At 39.4% G+C, this 24,345-nt stretch overlaps 1 protein-coding gene across 1 annotated transcript in view; it reads right to left on the bottom strand.

The window, feature by feature from the left end:
- ncam1a (neural cell adhesion molecule 1a) overlaps positions 1 to 24,345 on the bottom strand; it is a 397,669-nt gene that overhangs the window by 90,523 nt on the left and 282,801 nt on the right. Inside the window, exons 5-8 of the mRNA XM_084730006.1 lie at positions 21,320 to 21,457; positions 18,877 to 18,994; positions 12,427 to 12,587; positions 10,977 to 11,119 (exon numbers count right to left, since the gene is read on the bottom strand). Coding sequence (XP_084586132.1) covers positions 10,977 to 11,119; positions 12,427 to 12,587; positions 18,877 to 18,994; positions 21,320 to 21,457 — 560 coding nt within the window. The remainder of the gene's footprint in view (positions 1 to 10,976; positions 11,120 to 12,426; positions 12,588 to 18,876; positions 18,995 to 21,319; positions 21,458 to 24,345) is intronic.

Here is a 24,345-nt window from a genome sequence, read left to right as displayed (position 1 = left end):
ATGCGTACTGGAACTAAATGGATTAAATGTACTGTACTACGTGTCTAATGGTCTACATATTTAGTGCACAGCTACGAGGAGTGAGCATTAAATGTAGGCTGGGGGACAACACTTCTGCTCTGCAACAGAAAGGGGTGGTCTACTGTGTAAGTCTGGGCTATCACAGCTAAAGTCAGGCTACCATTTTTAGTAGCCATACCTCATATTTGTCTGGTCGCGTCCAAGAAGCCTAGAGAGGACAAACAAACAGGAAGCAAAGAAAAACAGCCACACAGTGGAGCAAAGTAAGCTTTTGTAAAGGATCAACACAGAATGAGTGCAGGCTGAGTTTACCTTCAGGAGATGTGCATTGATTTCATGTGTGAAGGACCATACCGGTGATTTTAAATGTTTTAGCCAAACATTTCCCAAGACATACCAGAGTGTGTTTGATACCTTCCAGGTAATTTATATCCATTTTCATTTTATTGGGAAGTCAACTTGAAATGACTTTGAAATGGCTAGGTGAGTTAGGTAATCCATCATGGTGAAGTTTGTGCTGCATTTTGTTTTTGTATTGTTTATGCTAAAATAAGTCTACCATGCAATGGTAATGCAGCTTTGATGCAGACATAATTCTTACTGTGATAGATTACCCAACTCAAATATGTGCATTGGTTTTCATGCCCTGGTGAAATTAATGGAAACCAATGCTTGCCTGAAAAGTGCGATCGACAACGCTGCAACACGCCGTGGAAAGTGCAGCAGGAATGTATAAATGATTTATAATGAAGATGTATATAAATAGTTTAAATAGTGGTTTTGTTCTCAGAAATAAAAATGTATACACAGTTTGCAAAAACATGATGTTAAAAACACTTTTATAAACACAATACCTTTGTTTTGGCTCCAGTTTTTCACAAGTTGAGGTTCATTTCTCACATTTTGTTCTTAAATCTGTTCAAATCCATGTCAGTGAGAACAACTCTCTGTTGCCAAAATAATACATCCACCTGGCAGCCATGTCTTGGACTGGTCACAATAAAAGGACACTCTAAAACATGCAGTTTGGTTTTGAAAAAGAAACATTTCGTAGGCACTGAATATGGTTATTATTATTTTGTTTTGCTTTTTGCAGATAGCAGTTCTTTTTTCACAGCATCCCTTTGCTTTCAAGTGAGTCCAAAAGTGTTGTCAGGTGCCTCCTTGCAATGTTTTTTTAAAAATATGTTGGAGTTTGTGCCCACATATTATACAGCCACACTTGTGACAGTCTCAATTGACAGTGCAGGCGTGTGGCACCAAAATGAGGCACTTCAATCTGCGCTGTGGCACCTGGTTTCAGTGCCCAGCCTAACCAGGACCTATCAGGACCAGTCCAAGACACACCTTTCTGCTGCACCTGTCAGGTAGATGGACTGGCAAAGCAGAAGTGCTCACTAACATGGATTTAAACAAAATTTGAGAGAAACACATCTAGGTCTTTTATTTCAACTCATACAAAATGGGAGCAAAAGCAAAAAGCAAAAACAAAAGTGTTGCATTTATATTTTTGTCTGTATAAAACCAGTCATCATTAATTTCAAGGTTTTTGAAGTGAAAAGGGTTGTTACAGCGAGGTCAGGATTTCTGACTTGGCAGCTCAAGTGTGCGCAGGGAATTCTGGTCAAAATGCCAAACTGGAGCATATTTTCCAAAAGCGGCATGGGGTCTTCTCAGTTGGTTATTAATTAATGTACGGTAATAAGGGAGAATTTAGAGGCACACTGAGGAAAACAGGCCACTGAAACTAATTATAAGCCAGCCATTACCGCTATCCTGGGACTTTGTTTTTCTAATCAGCAGCTTTTTCATCATGGCATTCTGTATTTTTGATTAACTCATTCATTTATATACAGAACGCTGTCGTGCACCACTTATCTTCCTTTAATAACAAGTACATGTAGATATTTCTAATCTCGTGGTCTAAAAAATAATATGCTATTAATGTGCAAAGAAGCTCAGCATCACATTGAAATCCCGTCTATGATACAATGATAACATCCGCCATACTTTTTACAAGACAAGTGAAATTCTAAAGAGACAGTAGCAGCTAGTAAAATGACTCTTCTGTCATTTCACATCATTATGAATATGTCGGCGCTCTTGTAGCCTGGCTGCTATGATGAAGAACGAGAACGTGGAAGGAGGACAGAGCGTAGCAAACAAGAAACGGTCCAATGATGAATGACGATCCAATGGAAATTAGTGACAGCTATTGCCAAATGATCAGCAGGATTTTGTGATTAGAGCAGCATTAAATCAAAATTTATCTGACAGTGATAGATAGGAAAGAGAGGGATGATGACAGCCTGTGAATAGAAGGAGATACAACAACTGTGAGGCGACAGGCAAGTCTTGACTCGCAGGTGCAAGATAAGATTCAGTAACTCACAAAACCGCCATGAATGCACTGTGCTGTGTGAATGCTTCCACTGACTGGCAGTCACAAATGGCACAGTTAATAGGAAAAACCGTGGACGACTTTTCTGAGTCAAAGTTCTCTTTTGGTAATTCTCCAGGACAAATATGAAAAGCAGAAGGGTCAAACAGTCAGCTGGCATTCGCTCTTAGAAATAAAGGTGCTAACTAGAACCACAAAGGGCTCTCTGGCTTGTCCCAACAGGAGAACCTTTTTGTTTTTTGGTTCCTGGTAGGACCATTTATAAAGATTCCACTTGAAACACTTTCAGAGTTCAACTGAGAAGACAACAAAAAGGGTTAAACCAAGAACCATCTGTGGAAGGGTCCCCCTATGACAGGTTCTTAAAGAGAACCCTGCTAGGGTACAATGGTTCCACCTAGAACCCTCTTTGGGGGTTCTATCCAGTACCTTTCCACCCTCTGAGGGAGGACATCCTAAGGGGGTTCTCATGCAAACCATTTTATATTCTACCATGAACACTTATACTGTATATTCCAAAGATATTATCTAGAACCCACCCAGGGGATCCTCCCGAGAGCCCTTTTAAATGCAAAGGGTTTAATTTAGAACCCACCCAGAGAGTTCTACTGAGAACCTTTTTATATTTAAAAGGTTTTATATAGAATCAACCCACGGGGTTCTACTGCACGCCCTTTTATTTTCAGCGTTTTCATCTGGAACCCACCTGGGGTTTTGCAGAGAACCTTTTACCAAGGGTTTCATTTAGAACCCACCGACAGTACTCCGTTGAGAACCTTTCTATATTCAAAGGACTTATTTTTGAACCCAGCTAGGGGGTTCTCCCAAGAACCTGTTTATATTCCAGGGGTTTCATTTGAAACCCCTTCACATTCCAAGGGTTTCACATAGAAACCACCCAGGGGATTCGATTGAGGACCCTTTTATATTATGGAACACAGAACCTTTCTTAATGAAATCCTGATTCTTATAAAGAACTTCAGAAGCACGTGGTTCTGAGCAGAACCTCAGCCCTTCTGGAAGAACCCTTTTGGAACAACTCATTTTTACGAGTGCTGGATGGAAAAAACAACATAAGGGTGATTTCCAAGTCTAAAAATGGAAAGTTTGTCCCGGGAGTGGCACTACAAGGAAAACCATGAGGTCATTCTAATCAAAAGAGTTTGTTTAATCCAAGTGTGACTCCTGTGTGTCAAGATGCCATTTTTTCTAATTCTGTGAAATGTTTACCATTGAAATGCCATTATGTTTTCTTTTTCCTGGCATCAACTCGGGGAGGAGAAATGACACCAGCAGAAACACTTTTTTGCATGCATTTCAACTTTTGGCACAACACCCAGCTCCACAGGGCTGCATGAAGTCGCTCTGCACAGTCAGGACAAAGTAATAGTGATTTTGTGCACATTCAGGTTTTTTTTTATAATGTCAATGCATTTGACTGATTTCACAGTGATTAATGTGCTTCAGTGACTAATTCAGCTTGAGGTTGAAATGTCTCGGCTTTTTCTTAAACTTTGATATTTTTAATTTAAAGCATGGGGTAGGTGATGTATTTCAGATTTTTTCTTTTGTTCCAGTATCTGTTGCCATTGAAGGCCTGTAATAAGCCCATTCATTCACAGTGGCAGAGAAAGTTCTGCCAAAATTTCCCACATGCTACTAACATGCTAGCTTGACAGCTGTGAGTACATTAGTAGCCATGTTCGCTGTTAATATTCATCATGATAAAATGTTTTGGGGGAATGGGAGATTTATAGGAGGGGGTGGGAGTTTTTCAGTCAGATACATTTTAATTAAAGCTTACTCTTGCTGGTGTTTCCAACACACATTTGAAACAATTTAAGATTTGAAAAGTAGTTTTGGGGCCCGTAACTTTGCATCTGATGAGGTTAGCATTCCTGGAGTCCCTCAGGGGTCAGTTGTAGGTCCTCTGCTGTTTGATTTGTTTATAATGCTGCTAGGTTTCTAATGCAGCAATAATATTTCATATCACATATATGTTGATGACACACAGATATACATATCCGTTTCTGCCAATAACCTTGGCCTAGTCAATGATCTCATCCTGTGCATTGCTGATATCAGATTTTGGGTGGACAAAAACAGAGATTCCAGATCCCAAGACGTTCAGGCACCAGACTCAATCTTTGTTAACACCCCTGTAAAACCATGTCAGCATGCCAAAAACATGGACGTGACCATAAATCATGAGTTTGAATTCAAAAGTTAGATGTTTTGTGTCACAGTCAGGCTCTGAAAAGCTGGTTCGTGCTTTTATTTCCAGTAAAAATAGTAGACTATATTACTTTAAGGAACTTTTTGATTGAGTGACAGGGCAGATGTAAAAACATTTTTTACATCACTATTTTTTACACAAAAATGTAGTTATTTAAAGTATGTGACTTTACTGAATCAGTATTTTTATTATTTCAACAATAACACTTGCATTGCATTTTGACAGTCATGAAATGTGCTTTGTAAATAAAGCTTATTCGACTTGTTATGGTGTTAATATGCCAAATTTAGATCTATCACTCCCTTGGATAAAAAATTTAAAAGTCTAAAAATGCTCACTTGGCTTGGCTGCATTGAAGGCAGACACAAAAATAGAAAACCTTTCATGTCACTGGGAAGGTTCTGGATTGAATTTATAGAGTTTCTTCTGATGCTTTGATGACAAACAACCACTGCTACTCACATTTCCACAGAATCTGGCAGAATTGCGCAATTGGTTATTGGCACAAAAAAAGGGTGCCGTTCCTCCCAAAATGAATCTAAAATGTAAGGGAGCTAAACTTTTCAGGAGATTCTGGTAACAGCAGATGGTTGAAAGGAGTGAAAGTGAAACTGAATTACTTAAATAATGTACAAAGAGGTGGCACTGTTTCTGACAGAAAACCAGTACATGTAGGGAAAATGTTTCATAAGCTCCCAGACACTGCAGGATGACTATTAAACATGGTGGCTTACTTGACATAATAGACACTGTCATTTTTGGAAATGTAAGAGACAACAAATTGCCGCAGCGTTTAAACATTTAAAACACTGACTGGCCGAGGGTCTACTCCAATTTTGGATTTTTTGGAGAAATCCATTTGGCTAAAGCACAAGAAATATTAATGCAATGCAGGATTTAAATCTGGCTGGTGATCTATCCAGAGACAGCAACAGAATTATCTCTAAAAAAACTACAAAAACATACAGTATGTTAAAAATAAGAAAATGGTAATTACTGACTATGATTTCAAACTTTTGAGGCTGCAACTGATACACTTTGCATTGTCAGAAGTTGACAAAAACCAACAATGATGTTCCTTCATCACAATGAACACTTTTAACATACTGTACATTATCTTATTTTTTAAATACTCACTAGTGAAAATATTCCACAAGAAATGTGGTATTTACTCTTGTTTGGGTAATGTTTGCTAAAAAGAAAATGGTATCCAGCTGTTTTAACACCTACGACATTGTTTGTTTGAGCCCTTTTCTGGGATTTGTTGACACAAAGTAAAAGACAGAGTAACACCAGCCATACTCATCCATTTACCTTTTAACAGTACCTCGAGGAAAGACAGTACAAGATAGTACTGTTAGTGAGTCTGAGGTGTAACAATAGTTGATTTCACAGTGATATATTTGTTGTTAAAAAACGCTCTTCACGGCAGCTTTAAGACATTGTTCATCGCACTCACTGAATACATCTGGACAGAGCTGTGAGGAAAAGTAGGACAGCATGGCCCAAATATTGTGCAACCGAGTCCCCTGGGGACTTAACAGGACAGGTGCTTCCACTGCATTTACTGTGTGTGTCTCCAAGAATAGTGCACCTATTGTTACATGCATTTATCATCTGTAACATCCACACAACAACTGTGTGCGAGGGGTTCCTGCAGACCACTTTCACATTGACAGTTTCGTTGCAGACCGGAGAACACACAAGAGAAAGAGGGTGACTGAGAATAAAACCAAAACTAGACCCCAAACCTCACAGTTGTTTGCTCTGTATTTCATATTGGTTTCTTACAACAGTACATCAAACACACATTCAGACCTCTCAGCAACACTCGGGTAGTGGCCTCAAAGAGATTTCATGTACCGCTGAATGATGAAAGGTTATGACGGACTGGTTACCTCATGTACAATGACCTACTTAAATCACAAAATACTATATTGCACATGTCAGGGAATGTTTAAAATGCAGCGCAGACTTGGATGGTTGGAACATGTGTTATTCCTGCTATCAGAAACATGATGATACTACGCACATGCTCAGTTAGAAGCTGACAGAAGACACAGTCAACATCTGCTGCAGCGTTGTTTGACCATTTTTATGAATTAATCAGAACTTACTTAATTTAAACCCTTGTTTTGTTGATTTCTTCATGACGTGTTAAGCATGTGTCAAGGTCAACATGTCTAGCTAGCACATGAGGTTCTGTCACGGCTGATGAGAGAGGGGGGACGGTTGCAACATGCTGCGAACGTCCCCAAGCTAAGTGGCCACATCAAAATAGAACAACAGTATTTTGTCTCACACAAACAAGAGAGATTGAATAGCATCTGTAAAATAACATCTGTCAACACATCAAGTGTATAAAAAAAACAAAAGTCAATAACTGTTGTTTCAAAACTCTATGGTACAGTGTTGCCTCTGGGTAACACACCTATTTTTGGCCCTTTACACTCACAATACACCCTCAGTTATGGTGCAATACTATAAAAAAAAACAGGCAGGTCTCTAAGGACACTAATATCAGTGTTTTAATTTGTCACATGAGTCCCTGGCCTGTTGAATCTTTTTTTTGCAGCCTCCCTCAAATGGCCTGAGACCCTCTTTTTGTGTCATTTTACAATCTGAAAACAATAGGGTGTAAAATGTATTTATAACTATTTTATTTAATTTGAAATTATAAGCAGTGAGCTTAATATGGCAGCAACACAACAAATGATTGTGACGTACAGTATCTTGGGAAAAAACAAGTCGAAAAACTGAAAACAAGCATTTAAATGAAACGCAACAAATGATCAAACACTGAAATGTGACTCACTGGATGGTTCAGAGGAGGATTTTGAGAGTTTGGTTTGATATTAAGTTTGCTGAAATATGCTGACACTCTTTGTCGCACTCATTCCTTTAGGCTGCTCCGCACCGGTACAGTGTCGCCTGAAGGTAACGTTCAGACAAACAACCTTAAGAGTTCATTTTTAATCCTTTTCATTTTCGAACAGCATAAATTTTAAACTAGTGAGGCAACTGAGCATTTCCCATTACTATTTTAACATTATTCAAATTTTAAACAATAACTCTTTTTTTCATCCCTTAGCATGATGGCACAGTTTACCTTAAAAATATTTCTTGAAAATGTCTTCAAATTATTTTAATTTGGTTTATTTATTATGATTATTTATTATTGACAAAAAAAAACATTATAAAACACTTTTACCAACTGGTATTATAATGCATATCATAGACAAAAATGCATATTTTCATAATATTATGCTTACTAAGACAAAAAGCAAAAGTTAATTAGTGAAATTTAATGTATTTTTAATATGCTGCAGCACTCCCATGACATTTACAACATCTGACTTCTTCTTTTCAAATAAAGATTGTTAACGGGGAAATGGTATTTGTAATTAGCAGACAGATGCAAGTTTAATATAGAAAGATTTTGTTGGTCGGGTCCAAATCATCTCTAAGTAACAGAGAGAAATGCAAAAAGTGTTGCAACCATCCCCAGCCTCCCCATTCCACACCGCCTATAGTTATTTTATTTTATTTTATTTTTTTTTTGCCAAAACATATTGTTTCCTTACTGCCTGATAGCAAATTTTAGTCCACAACCCAACCAACACACTGTACCCTCTATTATCATCAGAAGCATTATGAAGATGTATTATCATTTTCTGCAGCATCTAAGGCAAGCTGAGGCACTAACCCACGTATGAGGTGTTCTTTCTGAATCCACAAACCTGCATGCAGGAGCAAGGTAATTATCTTAATACTGTTTACTGCATTCACAGCAGAAAATTACCCCTCTGAAGTGACTAATCCGTCTATTGCTCACATGATGCATGTTGTCAGAATAGGCCGTTAAGATGGATTTTTCAAAATTATACCATTTTAATGAGCTGATAAGAGCACAACAATAGACTCGGGATGAGATTCTCTCCTCAGGCTGGCGACTGCCAACACGCTGTGACCACTGTAATGGAGAAAATGCACAAGAATGGTATTCACAGCTCACACGTCTTAAGAAGCCTTTTACCATGTTCCATAGCCAAAGCTTTAATCCAGTGTTATCTCCAGCGCTCCGAAAGGACATGAGGAGAAAAATGAGGCTGCACGCCAAAGCATGACAAAGATGCATAACCCTTATGCGCTTTTACGTGCAAAGGCCTCTTTTCTCTTATATCATGTTCGCCCTGAGAAAAAAAAAATGCCCACTCATTTCCAAAGTGGATAATCACAGCAGTTTGCCAGAGTAGCATAACTGAGCTCAAAACAGTCTGATTCAGAGATAAAGAGGGAGACTCAGGGCTTCTGGCTTTTAACACAGCAATAATTAAGCTAATTCCACTGACATCATTTTCACTTAATTTTTCTGTGAATTTCCAATGAGCACTTTTCATAGTCATTTCACAAAAAAATATTCTCTTTTAAATGCTAATGATTAATAGGGAGGGAAGTAGAGTGCTACATACTCTTAACACTGCTAAGGCACTATCATGCCATGGCACTGCCTGGAAATTGGTTTTATGGCAATCTCCGCACCCCCCCACCCACCCCCGGCATCCGCGATAGAAATGTGCTAAATCATTAGTGCAATTTCAGCAGAATTGGAGAAGGCTGCCACTGGTTTAGAGGTGGCGCAGCTGAATCCAAACTTCACTGTTCAAAGAGCACATTCAGGTGGCAATACAGGTTCCAATAAGATGTTTTGTGTGCATGAAGCATAACAAGCAGTTTGAGCCGACTGGCTGTAGTTCAGATTATTTCGAGTGGCATTATATGAGGTACTTATTGATATTCAGTGCACTACCTATAGTAGATGCTAGTCGGCATGCCCCCTGTTAGGAAAAGCAAATGAAGTGATGTGCACAGGGTTAGCAACAAAAAATATTTTAGCCACATTAAAAAGACTTTAAGTGTATGCTATATTTAGAATACTTTCACAGCTTTACCTTGTCATCAGACAACCTTTTCTGACAGGAAACTGGCATCATGTAAGCCAAATATAGCTTTCTCCAAACCAACAAGCTCCATATGTGAAATCAGTGATTTTATCTTGCAGAACATGGGAGTTGTTGGTCTACTGCTCCCTCAGTCTGTTAGTTTGTTTGTGTTATTGTGTAACTGTTTTAAAAAGATAGTTCAGACTCACCGAAGTTACAAAATAACACAAACAAACTAACAGATGGAGGCAGTGATAGAGCAAGAACTCCCATGTTCTGCGGGGTAAAATGACTCATTCTGCCTTTGTAGTTTGGTTATTTCAGAGAGTGATATTTAGCTGAAATAACTGTGCTGTTCTGTCAAAAAAGGCTGTCTGACAGCAAAGTAAAAGGGTGAAAATATTCTAAATATAGCATACACTTAAACTGATTGTTTTCAGGCTGACCTTTTATGCTTAGTTTCCATGCTGCTGCCCCTCTCTGCTTCTCCAAAGTGGTGCAAAGCTGACCAAAATCTACTACAGCTAATACAGTGACGATCAGTAAGTCTCTAATACGACTCAAATAATTTGAACTATCCCTTTAATGATCTTAGACAGGAGGGCTGGAAATAAAACACAATGAAGTAATTTCAAAACGGCAAATCAGTGATCCGGTAACTAAATTGCTCAAATTTCAAATCTGAATATTGATTGATGTGTTAGCTCTGTGATGGATTGGAGTCGTGCCCCGGTTGTCTGAAATAAATTATATTTTCGTAGAGGTTTTGTTCAGTAACAGCAATTCTTCAAGGACTCCACGTGCATGCGATTTGTTAACAGGAGCTTTTCTGAGCTCTTTTGCCAAAAGTAGTGCGGATCATCATTGACAGTTGGCACACATTATCTTGCGGCAGGTTGGGGTTTATTCAAGCTCTTGACCATTTGAACCCTTCAGGATTAGATTAACCATGATCGATTTCTTTCACTGGAAGCTGCATACATTTGAGTGTGGATGAATGAATGTTTTGTATTTTGCTATGAATATAGTGCAGACATTAGACATGAAAAGGTCTAGAAATATTAAATGGAGTTCTGTCAAACATTAAAATGGAATATGTGATTTTTTAAAAAAAATAAATGTACTGCATGAATTGACTTTTATTCCCAAAATCTCTGGTCTGTATAGAGAAACTTCTCCTGTCAAAATGATGTAGACAAAGACGTTCGGTACGTGCCAAGACCCAGACTTAGTAAAGTGTCTGTATGGCATAAAACATGAGGGCATGCTGATTCATCTGGATTACATAAATCCTTTTGTGTGTTTGAATAAATGGACTGTTTGACAGTGGCATTGTTAAAAAAGTAAAAAAAAAAAAAAAAGTTAAATTCAGTACCTGTTCTCCTTCAGTGAATACCCTGTTTTCAAAACTCCAGGAAATGGTGGGTGTGGGATCGCCCGACGCCTCACAGGTCAGGGTGACTTGTTCGTCAAACTCCGAGGCAGTCTGGTTATTCAGGTAGGTAATTGTGGGTTGCACTGGAAACAAAAGAGACAAAAAACCCCAAAAAACTGTAAATGAAACGTAGCTTTCTGAACATTTCACTGATCAGGAAACTGCAAAAAATGTTAACAGTAGATGCTTAGTTGTTATTTGTGTATGTGTTGGCAGTGCTGTACCCTCTACACAGAAATATATTCATTATATAAAGTGACACTTTAACACTTTATTAAAGTTGTCATGGTGATTGTGTTAGCAAACAATCACCAACTTGGCGACCTGACAAATGTAATCAGTCTCAGTCACTTATTCTCTTTTAAGCTCTGTTTTGATTTGTTGTTGAGGAAAAATAGCTCTTCACCTGCTAGATGTTTAACTTACCTAAAGGGATAGTTTGGATTATTTGATGTAGGGGGACTGATCAGTAGTACTACCCACAGTAGATGCTTGTTAACACGTTAAAGTGTACACTTCATTTCAAATATGTTCACCCTATTACTTTGCTGTCAGACAGCCTTTTCTGAGGGGAAACAGGAGCCAAATATCATTCTCCCCAAACCAACCAAACCCCAGAGGTGAAATCTGTTATTTTACCTCACAGGATCTGGGAGTTGCTGGTCCTCTGCTGACTCAATATGTTTGTATTATTCCACACTGTAACACAAACTAACTCACCAACCAAAGCAGTGGTAGACCAGCAACTCCCGAGTTCTGCAAGGTAAAATTACCGATTTTGCCTCTTGAGTTTGGTTGGTTTGGAGATAGCAATATTTGGCTGTGCATACAACCCCACTTCAAATAATCGGAACTATCCCTTTAAACAGATGATTGTTAAACTTCCTTCGCTGTAGTGTGAATCTATATTTTTCGCTGAAAATATCTGCCTGCTGCATCTGAAAATGAGGTCAATGATAGTGGAGTTTGTGGGTCGTAATTCTATCCATTGTTGAATATATTTATTAGAGCTGCTTTAAGTAGCTGTTACATATTGTTAACACTGTTGTAGTAAAGTATACAGACAGGCTTCATTAGAGTTTTTGGTTTCATACCCCATTGACCCATAATAGAGCTGCAAGCACATGATTACATAAGGCCGGTGCAAATTTCCTCATGAAGAGAAACTCTAGCGTGATATCTTTCAATGTCCTGAGGGGTGGCCTAATTAGTTTTCAATAGGACACGCTCTTCTTTAAACTATATGCTTCACGCTGTGTAACTCTGCACCCAGCCACTCGAAAAGCTGTGGACAGCAAATGTCAATAAGTACAAAAGAAAAGGCCAGAGAGAGAAAATAGAGCTACAGTGTTCTTTATGCTATCGTAAGCGAATGGAGTTATTCTCTTACCGAACACGTTCAGGCTGACTTCCTCGGCTTTCTCTCCTGCCTTGTTCTTGGCGATGCAAGTGTAATCTCCTTCATCCACTTTCTTGACATCTTTTATTACCAATTCTGAACCATCCTCGTTCAGGCTGTACTTATCACCCGTTTCAAGGACAACGTTGTTACTGTAGCAGAGGGAAAAAGAGGAAAAAGACATGTCGGGGTTCACATCACAAGTGTTTGCTTACATAACTTGAAAGGCCTACAAATAACTTTTTTAACTCGCTGACAATGATCTGTTTGGGGCTTTATTTCAGGGAGAGAGCAGCTGGTATACAACAAAGGCTGGGAGACCTAAAAAAGCAGTCCTGGGCTGTATGCCTCTTAGAACATCTCCAAGATTTCCACAGCTTTTGTTTGCCTCAGCTCTCCTGTAGCCCTTACATCTGTGTTTTTAAGAAGGCCATGCATCACTTGGATGATGATGCAGGATTTGTTCCGTTTTGAGCCAACCCTCTTTCACTCTTGAAAAGCAAAACTCCTCACCGGGGGTTAAAAACCTGCTCTTGGAGAATTAAGTATCTGAATTCATAGAGTAGCAGCCTTCCCGGAGCATTTTGCAGGCTGACAGTGAATGGCAAACAACAAACAGAGCTTTACCCTTCTGTTTTTTTTTTTTCCCACTGCCTCACCCATCTGTCCTCCCTACAACCTCGCTGTCTGTCTCACCTCTCCTCTGGCCGGGAACGGCATCTCCCCCGGCCTCAGCACCCACATCACAGACCAGCTTTGCTGCACGCAAGACAGCTGTGAGGAGCATCAGAGTGTTCAATAGTCTTATTCACTCAGAGTTCTGCCAAACAGCCTGACTCAAAAAAAAATCCCCTGCACAGCGGTGGTGCTGCTGAGTGACAGCAGAAAATGATGCACCATGAATATGAAAGTACATTGAGCAAACAGCTGTATGGAGAGAAATGAATGTTTCTACTTGTCAAAACTGAGTTATGATAGAGCAACACCAATTTCAACTGAATAAAGTCACTTGAAATATATCATCTAATGGTAAATCTGGTACTTGGTATGCGTGTGAAGTCATTACAAATTTTCTAGATGGTAGTAGTCACTTCAACTCTTGAGATTTTGGGGTTGGACCGATAGCTGATAGCGGAGTCTGTAAAGCTCCTCTCATGCTCCACCTCTTTGCTAGCCTGACACTGTGGATATAAGTCCTGTCATTTGTCTGTGTTTATGTTTTCAAAATCCCCAGGAAACGACAAAAAACCTGCAACCTACATGCTGAAAACGGCAAATTAATGCCTGGGATGCTGATGGTATGAACATAAACAAGCTAACAGCTGTTACCAGTGATCTAGTCGGTTTAATGCCAGAGCTCACCAACCAACGTGCAAACGTTTCACCAAAGCAAGTTCCTCCGCGAGACGATTTTGGAGCAGAACCATCGCTGCATCCTGGGCATGTTTTTTTTTTTACCCTATGGCTGAATGTGCATACGTGGATCCAGACCCTTCTCCAGCGCTCAGTGCTGTGGAGAGAGGTCTGGGTATGCGAGACTAGCTCTTTGCCCAGTTTTGAATTAGCCAGGAACAAGCCAAATCAGGCGCGGCCAGAGCCACATCACTGTGGGCATCAAAGTGGCTCTTCAGAAACCTATGTGTGAAATAATGAACGCTCCATCCGCTATTTGGGATATTGTTTATGGTCTGTACCGTGCCAAAGATCATTTGTTAGAGAAAGAAGCACAACATTGTAACATAAGTACTCATCAGGGAAAGTAGCTTATGAAAAATAGACTGTCCTTCCTGCTACTGTGACTACCACTGACAAAGAAATGCCATGCTGCTGATAGGGGTGCCAAAACCAGCCCATTCTCACTCCCAGTGCATGAAATACAACAGCTTGGCCAGTGTCCTTATGCTTCAAACTGTGATGTTGCAGATACCCCTGGAGGTGTCCCTCTGGCAATTGATGTGCTGGTGATGCAGGATAACAAGCAAGAAAGTCTGCATATGGAGGGAATGGGGGTGGATGGATGGGCTAAACAAACCCAGGACCTTGTGATACCAAAAGTCAACACTGATTTGTTTTTGAGCTACATATCTTTCAGTTCAGGAATGACAGGATAGGACCGAAATACGTGTGACTAAGACAGCAGGATGATGGTCTGTGATTTATAACCAGTTGAGCAGACAGTAAACCGGTACAAGAAACAAAACACAGTGACACAGGCGGCAAAGCAAACAGGTAACAGGGATAAAAAAAAAAAAAAAACAGAGCACAAGGGAAAAGCAGGCAAGCAGCAAAACAACCAGGACGAACTGACGATGAACAAAGGATCTGGGCTGGTATGTGTAGAGAGCAGCTGACGAGGGGATGAGGTGCAGGTGGAAAGATGGGCATGGAAACACAGGTGAGGGGAATGACTTGATTGCAGGGCAGATGGGAGTGGCAGAAAAAAAAAGAAAAAGTCTGGGGCATCTGGTGAATGAACTGACAATGGCAATGAATGTGACTGAGAACATTTTGCCAAAACTGAAAATGCCAATATGGGTTGTTTTCAAGGGCGATGCGATTTGAGAATTTCTTGTCTAGTTTGGAGATGATGTTGGAAAGATTAAATGTGCTGAATAAAGACAGTGTTAACTATTATTCCACTGTGTCAGATACATACTAAAACTACATTTCATATCTTACACTGCTCATCTCATCTTCAGGTTGTGAAGATAAATCAGACCACAACTGAAAATGAGTTTTCTTCTCTGGCAACAAAAGCTGATTACACATCCCGATTTTTGAATATGTGAGTTTCAATATTGAATTAAACCTAAATAGATGTGTTTAGTGATTTCTAAGGACTCAGATCGAACCAGTAAACCAGTGATGTAATGTGTAAATCCAGCATCCAATCAGAATGTGGTCATCACTGTAAACACGGACACTTCTGCCACATCATGAGTTTCACATCCAATTCTTTCTGAGTTGGTGAAAAGCAAAAAACACAAAAATAAAGCCAATTTTTCTGTTTAATGTACTGTATATTGTCTCATAATTGCTATGTTTTATTCTTCTATAACTAACTCTAACAAAGCTGAATCTTTCAATGTATATTGCTAGGCGAAGTTTAATCTTACAAGCAGCTGGTCCAACCTGTTGCAGATTCACAACAGGTTTGCACGTGGGCGTGTGAATGTCTGCTATACACTCACATCAAAACAGTATATAATTTAAATAACGTGCAGAGTGGAAACCTGCCTAATAACACCCATCAAAGCCTGTTTGCACTTGTTACAGTCATGCAAATGTAAAAACATGTAAATCTAATCATCTCTCCCACACAACTATTTGTAGGCAAGGCCATGAAAATTCAGATTTATGCTCTATTTGCAAACACTTTACAACAGCAACTCACTGAAATGTATGTTAGGCATGCAGCCCTTTCAGGGCACAAACGTATTGAACAAAGAGTTCGGCTAGAAAGGCTGCGAGAAGCGTGGAGCATCTCCAGCAGGGGAGAGAGTTTATTTCTTTTTATCTAAGATTTGATCTGAAGGCTCAATTTATAGAGGGGTTCAAAACCTACCAGCTCCAGTGGATTAGTGTTAAACCTGAAACAGGCAATTTGCCCCTCCAGTTAGTGTTGAAGGACCATTTCAGAGGACTTGTTTGGAGCACAACTTGATATGCATACACAGTATATTTAATGGATATGCAGTAAAACAAGCAAACAAAAACTGTATGTTCTTAATTCAAATAACCAAGTTGAAAATCTGAGTCTGAAGCTGGATATTTTTAGCATGGCTACAGCGGACAGACATGTGATGAAATCAGAGATTGTGCTCAGTCCTTCAGCAGTTTTCTACCAGTTAACAAAATCAGATGACTCACATTTAATACAAATACAAATAATACAAAGGCAGAAGTTAACTCCAACATACTGGAGCATTCAGTCTGAGTGAACTGAACAGACTGAACTGACAACAAGCTCTTCGCTGGATAGACTTTCCTTTTCCCTTTAATTACCTGGTTTCCATTGTCAATAAGAACTTTGACATGGCTGCAATGAATATGCAAATGTCTGCATCATATAACACCTAGACTTTTTTATTGGTATTGACTGTCCTAATGGTCACAAGCTGATGATATAGGACATGGACACTGACTGTGAAAGAATGATAATACCCTGTCAGACTTGTAATGACATGGTTGTGGGGAGATGGGTACCTAAGTGCACTCTCTGCCAGGCCTTTTCCACAAACATGGAACCGGCCCTGTTCAGCTTCGAGCACCTAGCTCTGGAATGCTCTGAGCATTTCTAGAAATACACTGGTTTGGAACCTGTAAAGTTGGTTCCCAGCTGGAACCCCCCAAAAAATTGTTGTTGTGCGTTGTGCAGCACCTCCTGTTGATGACATCCTTTATTACAATTGATGCACTCAAAACTGTTGGAAATGTGGCCTAGATAGCACTTTCACTGGTTCAAGAACCTGAGCTAATTGGGTGGAAAAAGGCCCATGGCTCGATCATGCTGTCAGGGCATTCTAGGATGTAGTTAGTGATAGACTGTCTAGAGATCTTAAACATGGATGTAACAATAACTCCGTGTCCACCTACATGCTTGCTGGGCATCCAGCCAACTGGCAATCATTGCGCAGTTGGACAAAATATAAAGACATTTTTATACTAACAACAAAACACAGAATGAAAGTCAGAACCCCCCTTGTTTTAACCTTATAAGCATGGAAAAAGCAGCATCATCTCTGTTATATTTGGACAAGGGAGGAATTAGTGTATGGAACACAATAAGGTCATCTATCATCCATCCCTCTTCTCCTTGTAATATAACGAGATCACTGTTGGAGCACATTATACTAATTTCTGGTCTAAACCTGTGGAGTAAGGTTTAATAATATAAAACAAAATTACATAAATGAATAAATTAATTAATCAAAGTAGGCTATATTTATGTGCTGGAACGAAGCATGTGTTTTTATGAATTCGCCAAGTGTTACAGGTGAAATCTGTAATACATTTACTGTACTAAGTCATAAAACAACCATCATATGTCATCAGAGAACAAGGAAATGTGAAGTTGAAATACTTGTTTCTCTGTCATCAACGCTACAGTCGTGGTGTTCCCCTTTAAAATTTAAAATCCCTTTGGAATTAGTTAGAGTTCAAATCAATGCCAAATCTGCATACTGAGTAAATGTATGTGTGGGAGTCAGAAGAAATCCTTAATAATTTTCTAGAAGCCATAGATGTTTATAACAGTTAAACTGAGCAGTAAGTCAGTGGTGTCAATGGAGTCACTGAACTCCAACTCTAGAGTAGTGGGCTTCTTTTCAAAATAATGTGCTTAACTTTACATTGACAGACAATGGACAGTTATAAACAGCTGATTAACTTACGGAGGACTTTGTGTCACTTGTTATTGTCAAGTTCCAATGTTTTGCGTGTCCTGCAGAGCTCCTGCAGAGCTCCTGCAGCCTGCAGAACTTCCCCAAGTCTTGGGAGGAGGGGCTGGGGGGAAACAACTAGCTTTAAGCATAAATTGTGCATTAAATAGGATATTTAACCTATTTAATATACAGTCTATGAGTTAAACTCACGATTTGGATTGCAGTTCTCACATATCCTTTAAATAGAAACAAAAAATTAAAATAATGAAACCAAACCCTGGCAGTGCATCTTTGCACATCAGTTTCTGGTCACTTCACACAGTGTTATATCTTTGGTCTGTCTGCAAATTGCTGCTGTCACTGTGTCCAGCAGCTGGAGACAGAGATAGCCCAAAAACGTCCCAGAAAAAATGTCCACCAGATTACCGCACAGCCCCCTGATGCACATGTGATACTGACGATAGAGTGCATCCTGTAACTGAAGGGCACAGTCTCACCTTTATACCGTGTAAGTGTCATTGATAAAAAACCCTTTCCTGAATAAACAAGATAAACCAGAGGTCATAAAGTCCATAACTAACTGAAATGACCTGGAATTATCAGTTTTAAGCCACTATTATAGTCCCTAGACTTCTCCAGATACTAAGGGAACAGACACAGAACTGTTTTTCTTTCTGTGCATTTAATATTTTGTCTTACATTGCTCTACATGATCTCTATACAACGTTATCTTATCAGGCTGTTTTCACCTCTTTGGCAGATTACCTCTGAGAAAAGCAGTGCCTTGTTAAAATACTGTACTGCCTTGATGTATGCTTGCAGTATTTTTGTCTACACTGTCTTTGAAGTTTGGGTGAGGCGATGCAGGTTCACTCACTGTGTTGCTTTTTCTTATTCACATCTTTTCTGAACTTACTGATGTTTCCCTTTAAGGTCAAGAGAAAAAGGTTAGGGAAAAAAAAACAAAACACCAAAGGGTTTTATTTTTATGACAGCTTAAATCTAACCCCTTATCCTACTCATCAGAATAGGCCAATGACAGGAGCGGATGACGTACTGTGCCCAGGTGACGGTGGGTTCAGGGAAGCCATCTGCATCACAGGCCAACAAAGCAGTGCTGCCGATGTCTGCTGTGGCGTTGACGTCTGACTGCCTGGCACGGATGGTGGGAAGGACTGAAAAAGAGGTGACAAAAATTAATAGCGCATGCAGCAAACGTAGGGAAAGTCTGACACAAAACTCTGAATCGGCTCCATCTAGATTAGAGGTTCTTAAAGTTTGGTGACTGGGTGCCAATTTAGAGAGGCAGCATATGACTGAGGGTCGCGAAAGAAAGCCCGCGAACTTTGTCATAGGATTTGTGATTGCTTTCATAATGGCGTTTGACATCAAATTCCTTGAGAACCAAATTCACCTCTTTGCAGCTGACAGATTGCACTTTATCTGTCCCCTGAGGTCAGTTGTAGCGTCGATCCATTTCTCCTGAAACCTCCTTTTTTTCTCAACCAAACAGCTTTTCTTTTTTTCTTTTTTTTAATGGTGGCTTTTCCATCTCAGTTCTACATTAAAATGCCAAGTTTGCCACAAAAGTAAAGCTCTGGCACTGATGACAGAACGCAATATCTGTGACGCTCACAAGGTGCCACTAGCTGCTATGAAACCAGCAGCTTTGTACAAGTTGTCAGTAGCTTTGTACAAGCTGTCATTTGTAACCTGACAGACACCTGGGGGAAACAGTTTGGTGAACAGTTCTTGTGCAATATTCCCCCCATTTTAAACCAAGAAGTGAGATAGCGGATCTTAGGGATCTTTTGGACTTTAGAACTCTCTGGAGTTCTTGGAAATGTTCGGATCACACAGAAACTCAATTCATCATCCGCCAACGGTTGTGAGTCTGTGACAGGTGCTACCTTGAACATAATTATTATCATCTTTCATGACTGATATCCAGTAGGACAGCAGTGGTTGTTACCAGTTAATGAAAACTTCCACACATCCAGTATCTCATACTGGTAGTCTTTGCTGGAAAATTTTATTTGTACTGCATAGTTGATAAGGAACAAAGACAAGAACACTGCCGACAGTAAATCTAACCTTCATCACTTTCCTGCACAAAATATGGGGAGCAATTAGCAGGGTAATCTGCCTTATTATGTAATTATGAGATAAAATGTACGTCAGCATAAATGACATTTTTATCACAAGGGTTTCACAGAGCCCTCCAGTTTTTCCAAAATGGAAAGAGATCATCCTGCTTATTAGATTTTGATATTTCAATATGCACAGGCAGATACTTGCTAAAGAAAAGGTCAGGGGGTACAGTGGGCATCATCGTCTGTGGACCATTTATGTCCATATAAAACTATCTGGGCAGTTAATTTTTTTTTTATCTTGCTCTGGACAAAAGAATTGTACAGGTGGACAGACGAAATGCCATCATACAGGAAAAAACGGTGCACAACCATATTTAAAGCCTCTGTGAACCAAAATCCACTGTGGTCTTCTAACCATGTAATTAGCGGCTCATTTACATAATATTAAACAGATAAAAAAATATTAGAAATCAGGTTTAATCCAAATTTGAAATATTTTCATCATCATCATTCATCTCTCCTGTTTTGGGTTTGAATTGGGCTTGTTTGTGGTCAGAGATTTATTATCCAATCAAATCCACAAACCAATCATTAAAAATCCATTTCAGTTGCTATGTGGGTGCAACAAAACTCTTCTCGCTGCTGCAGCTGCTCTCTGAGTCTGAATCGACGCAAGAACGGGGAGCTGAAGCCATTATGTCACTCCTTTAACAAAAAACAGTGATTTAGCCTGCTGCCCCAAATCAACATCGGTTTAAGTGCACGCTGTATTTAGAACATTTTCCCCGCTTTGCTTGTCTCTTAGACAGCTTTTATGGACGACAAACTGAAGTTGCCAATCACACCAAAGTCAAACATTAACACACACAAACTAACACAAAGAAAAAAAGAGAGCACAGGCGGATGCTTCAGTTCCCCATTGTAAAATGCAGCCAGTTCTAAATATAGTGTACACTTAAACCAATATAGATCTTTCTTTAGTTGGTCCTTTGTTTAGGTTGCTAAAACATGTCTTGCTGTTGCCCACGTCCACACACAGCAGGACTTAGCTTCTGTGTTGAGACTCCTGAGGCAGCTGTCAATCAATCATGAGCTGATACCCCCACTCACTCTTGAAAAATGGTCTCGACAGCAAAATTAGCTGTTGTTGAACCAGGTTTTCTAATAGTTATGAACATTTATATTCATTCAGATCTTTGTGGATTAATGAGAAACTAAACTTTGATATCATACATGCCTTTGTACTATTTCAAGACACATTTTCAGAGGTTTAAAAGGCTTGAAAAAGAACATTTCCAGGTTTTTCAGGGTCATCATCACTGTGTTCTACGATGCTGCTGAGCAAAAACTCCTTTTTGAGCAACAGGGCTGGCAGGGAGCAGAAGGTGATAGAGATGCAGTGCTCACCGTTAACGACGACCTTGATCGGCCTTAAGTCGATCTCTCCCCTGGCCAGGACACGAGCCTCGCAGTTGTACGTGCCCTCATCTGTCTTCTTGATGCCGCGGATCTGCAGGTGGCCATTATCCCTGATCTTGAATCGCACTAAAACAGAAAAGGCAAACAGGGAACAGTAACTTATTACAGATGGTGCTCGAGATTAGGAATGCATTCTTGTCAGAGGATCAAAAAACTCCAAATGTTTGTTTGCAATAGTTTAAAGCTGTCTAAGGAACCTAAGCCAACAACTGCCTCACTGAAGTGTGACATTAAGCCTGATCATTTCCTTCAAACTTGGAAAAAAAATTCAAGTAAAGATTCCAGGGGAACTTTTAAGAGCTGAAAAACTTCCGTAAATGCTCAGACAGGAAGTTGGAACCAGATTAAAAAAAAAAAAATACCAATTATCCCTGGTAATGGCACAAGTGGTTGGAAGAATACAGAACGCCTAACATCCTGACTACACCAGACGTATATCAGCAGCGTTTTACAGTGATCAGAGAGCCCGACAAACAGTTGCACCTCTAATTAAACCCGCCATAAACACACAGTAACAGGGAGAGCCGTCTTAACTGAAACCAGGTGTTGTTTCTCACACATTTCCGGGGGTGAAGCATCCAGCATATTATTAAAATCCAGAGCCCTGACCACGTCTGACTTAAGAGCCATAAAACTAGGAGCTGAGTCATTGTTTGTTCTTTTTTTAGTCCCAGTTTGGGAAACTGAAAACTGCACTCATTCAAACTTTGTGACTGGACAGTGTGTACTTTAAAACTCGCTGGATTAAAATTTGAGGATATGTGGGCTACACTTGTGAAGCGTAACTTTCTCAAGCCAGTCGATTCCTTCTTTAGGGGGGATGAGAGTTCCTCTGCAGGAGACCAGTGCTGCCAGTCCAATTTCCATGCTAATGAGTGGGTGCGAGATTTCGATTTGTCCACGTATTTAATAGAGAAGTCCAGTGTGTAAACTAAAGAAAGCCTGTGTGCTATAAAACCACTCGATGCATATAATAATGGTGCGAGTGCAAGAATGGTTGTTGATTTAGGAAAGCGAACATTTTCTTCGCTTTTGGGATCTTTGAGATTTATTGATTTCACCTTAACTATTATAAGTACATTTGCTCTGTATGCTGGGCAGAAATGGACAAAGCTGACTGTGATCGGCTAATCAGATGGCTTAAGTCTCAGTCTAATATCCATGCTGGTTCCTCCCAGTGTCGGACACTTTATCCTCTCCCAGGACATATCAAATAGTAGGTTTAAAGAACAATTGCATAAGATTTAGGGCAACCTATTGGCAAAATATGGAATGGAATGGAATATAATATTCATAAAAAGTGTTGAGCAAGTTTCTTAGTAAGTGTAAAGGGCTGCACTACTTGCTAAATTACTTGTGTATCTTTTTGGTGGCCTTGTTCACTGTCCAGATGTTGGCTGTGGTGGTCACTAAGTACCCAGACAAACTCTACTAACTGTGAAAGTATGCCTCTCTTCATTTCCCTCATCCTCCATCCTTTCCTTTCAGTTTTTTTGACTGGCAGTTCATGTGATCTGCCCTGACCTGCCACATGTTCACATGATCAGAAAAGCCCATGGAGGACAAAAAGTAACTCAGAGTTACTTGGATTAGTAATTGTACTATTATTACTCTTTTGGAAATTGTACTCCCTTGCACTACATATTACTGGGTAATAATATTACAGTAATATGACTCTGTAATATATTACCAACACTGTTCATAAGCATGTTTTCATTGGAGTATAATCCTTTCAAAATAAGCACTGTTGTGTTTTTGTTACATTAGAATGAGACATTTACTGTACGTCTTTCATGTTGCACTGCCATATCTACATACATGTACATATCCAGTAGCTCATAACAGACGAGTCAAACATAATCTCTAGATAAGGGCTTTGGCATCTTGTGGCCACTGTAGTTTCTCCTGCATGGTTGATAGGAAAATATGGGGGAATCCTGGGAAAAGCAGGAGGGTTGACATGTTTACCCTTCAGTATTGTCGAAATATTGATATGGAGGTATCCGATCAAAAATAAAGTGATATTTGATTTTGGCCCCCTGTGGGTTGAATCTGGCCCTTTAACAACCTCCATCCTGCCCTTTGAGCATTTCTAAAAATGAAAAAAAGTATATTGTTGTGATTTTATTTAAATAACCTGCTAACACTCCAAGTTTATGGGAATTCAAGCAGATGAAATTTAGAAGAGTCAAACTGAACGAAATAGAGTCATAAATGCAACATTATGTTCATTAAAACAACAAAAAAAGTGCATTTCCCAATTGTGAAAACTAATAAAATTGAGAAAAAATACAAAAACAGAATTCTTATTTTCAGGTGATTATACAGTAATGAAAATATATTTATGAATATGATATTATATATACATTTCTGCCATATTCTGGCAATAAATCCCTGTAAATCGCACACGCACTTTTGTATATATGTGTCCGTGTGATATTTACACTCACTGACTGAAGCAGTAGTAGGACTATCTATCACATCCACAAATACTATTTTCCAGAGTGCTTCATGAACTCCTAGATAAATGCTATTATTACATCCAGCGTCTGGCAACCATGCAGCGTTCCCTCACATCCGCTCATTACTGTGATGTGCATGAAGCAGAAGACACTCTCAAAATGCCTCGATCAGCGTATTGTTATAGGTTAAACCAACCAACATAAAACTGTTCAAATAAGCTCCACATTCACTCTACAACATTCAAATGCTGCTTATATAGTATGTTAAAGCATTAGTAATAAAAATATCTTCTGATACAGCATTAATAAAATCTTACATGCAGAATTAGTACTTGTACTGTAGTATTTGAATACTTATGTAAAAAATCTGAACAAATCTTCCACCACTGGTTTCCACGGTATCGGCGTCTGTTTTCTGCTTCCTGTGCATCCTGTGCATTGATGCATGCAAACAATTACGAAATAAAATATTCAGCAAGTGTAACATAATGT

The sequence above is a fragment of the Lutjanus erythropterus genome, chromosome 11 (genome assembly GCF_056507025.1).
Source record: "Lutjanus erythropterus isolate fLutEry1 chromosome 11, fLutEry1.hap2, whole genome shotgun sequence".
NCBI classification, from domain to species: Eukaryota; Metazoa; Chordata; class Actinopteri; order Lutjaniformes; family Lutjanidae; genus Lutjanus; species Lutjanus erythropterus.
The sequence above is the reverse complement of the archived record's forward strand: the minus strand, read 5'-3'. Positions and strand labels throughout refer to the sequence as shown.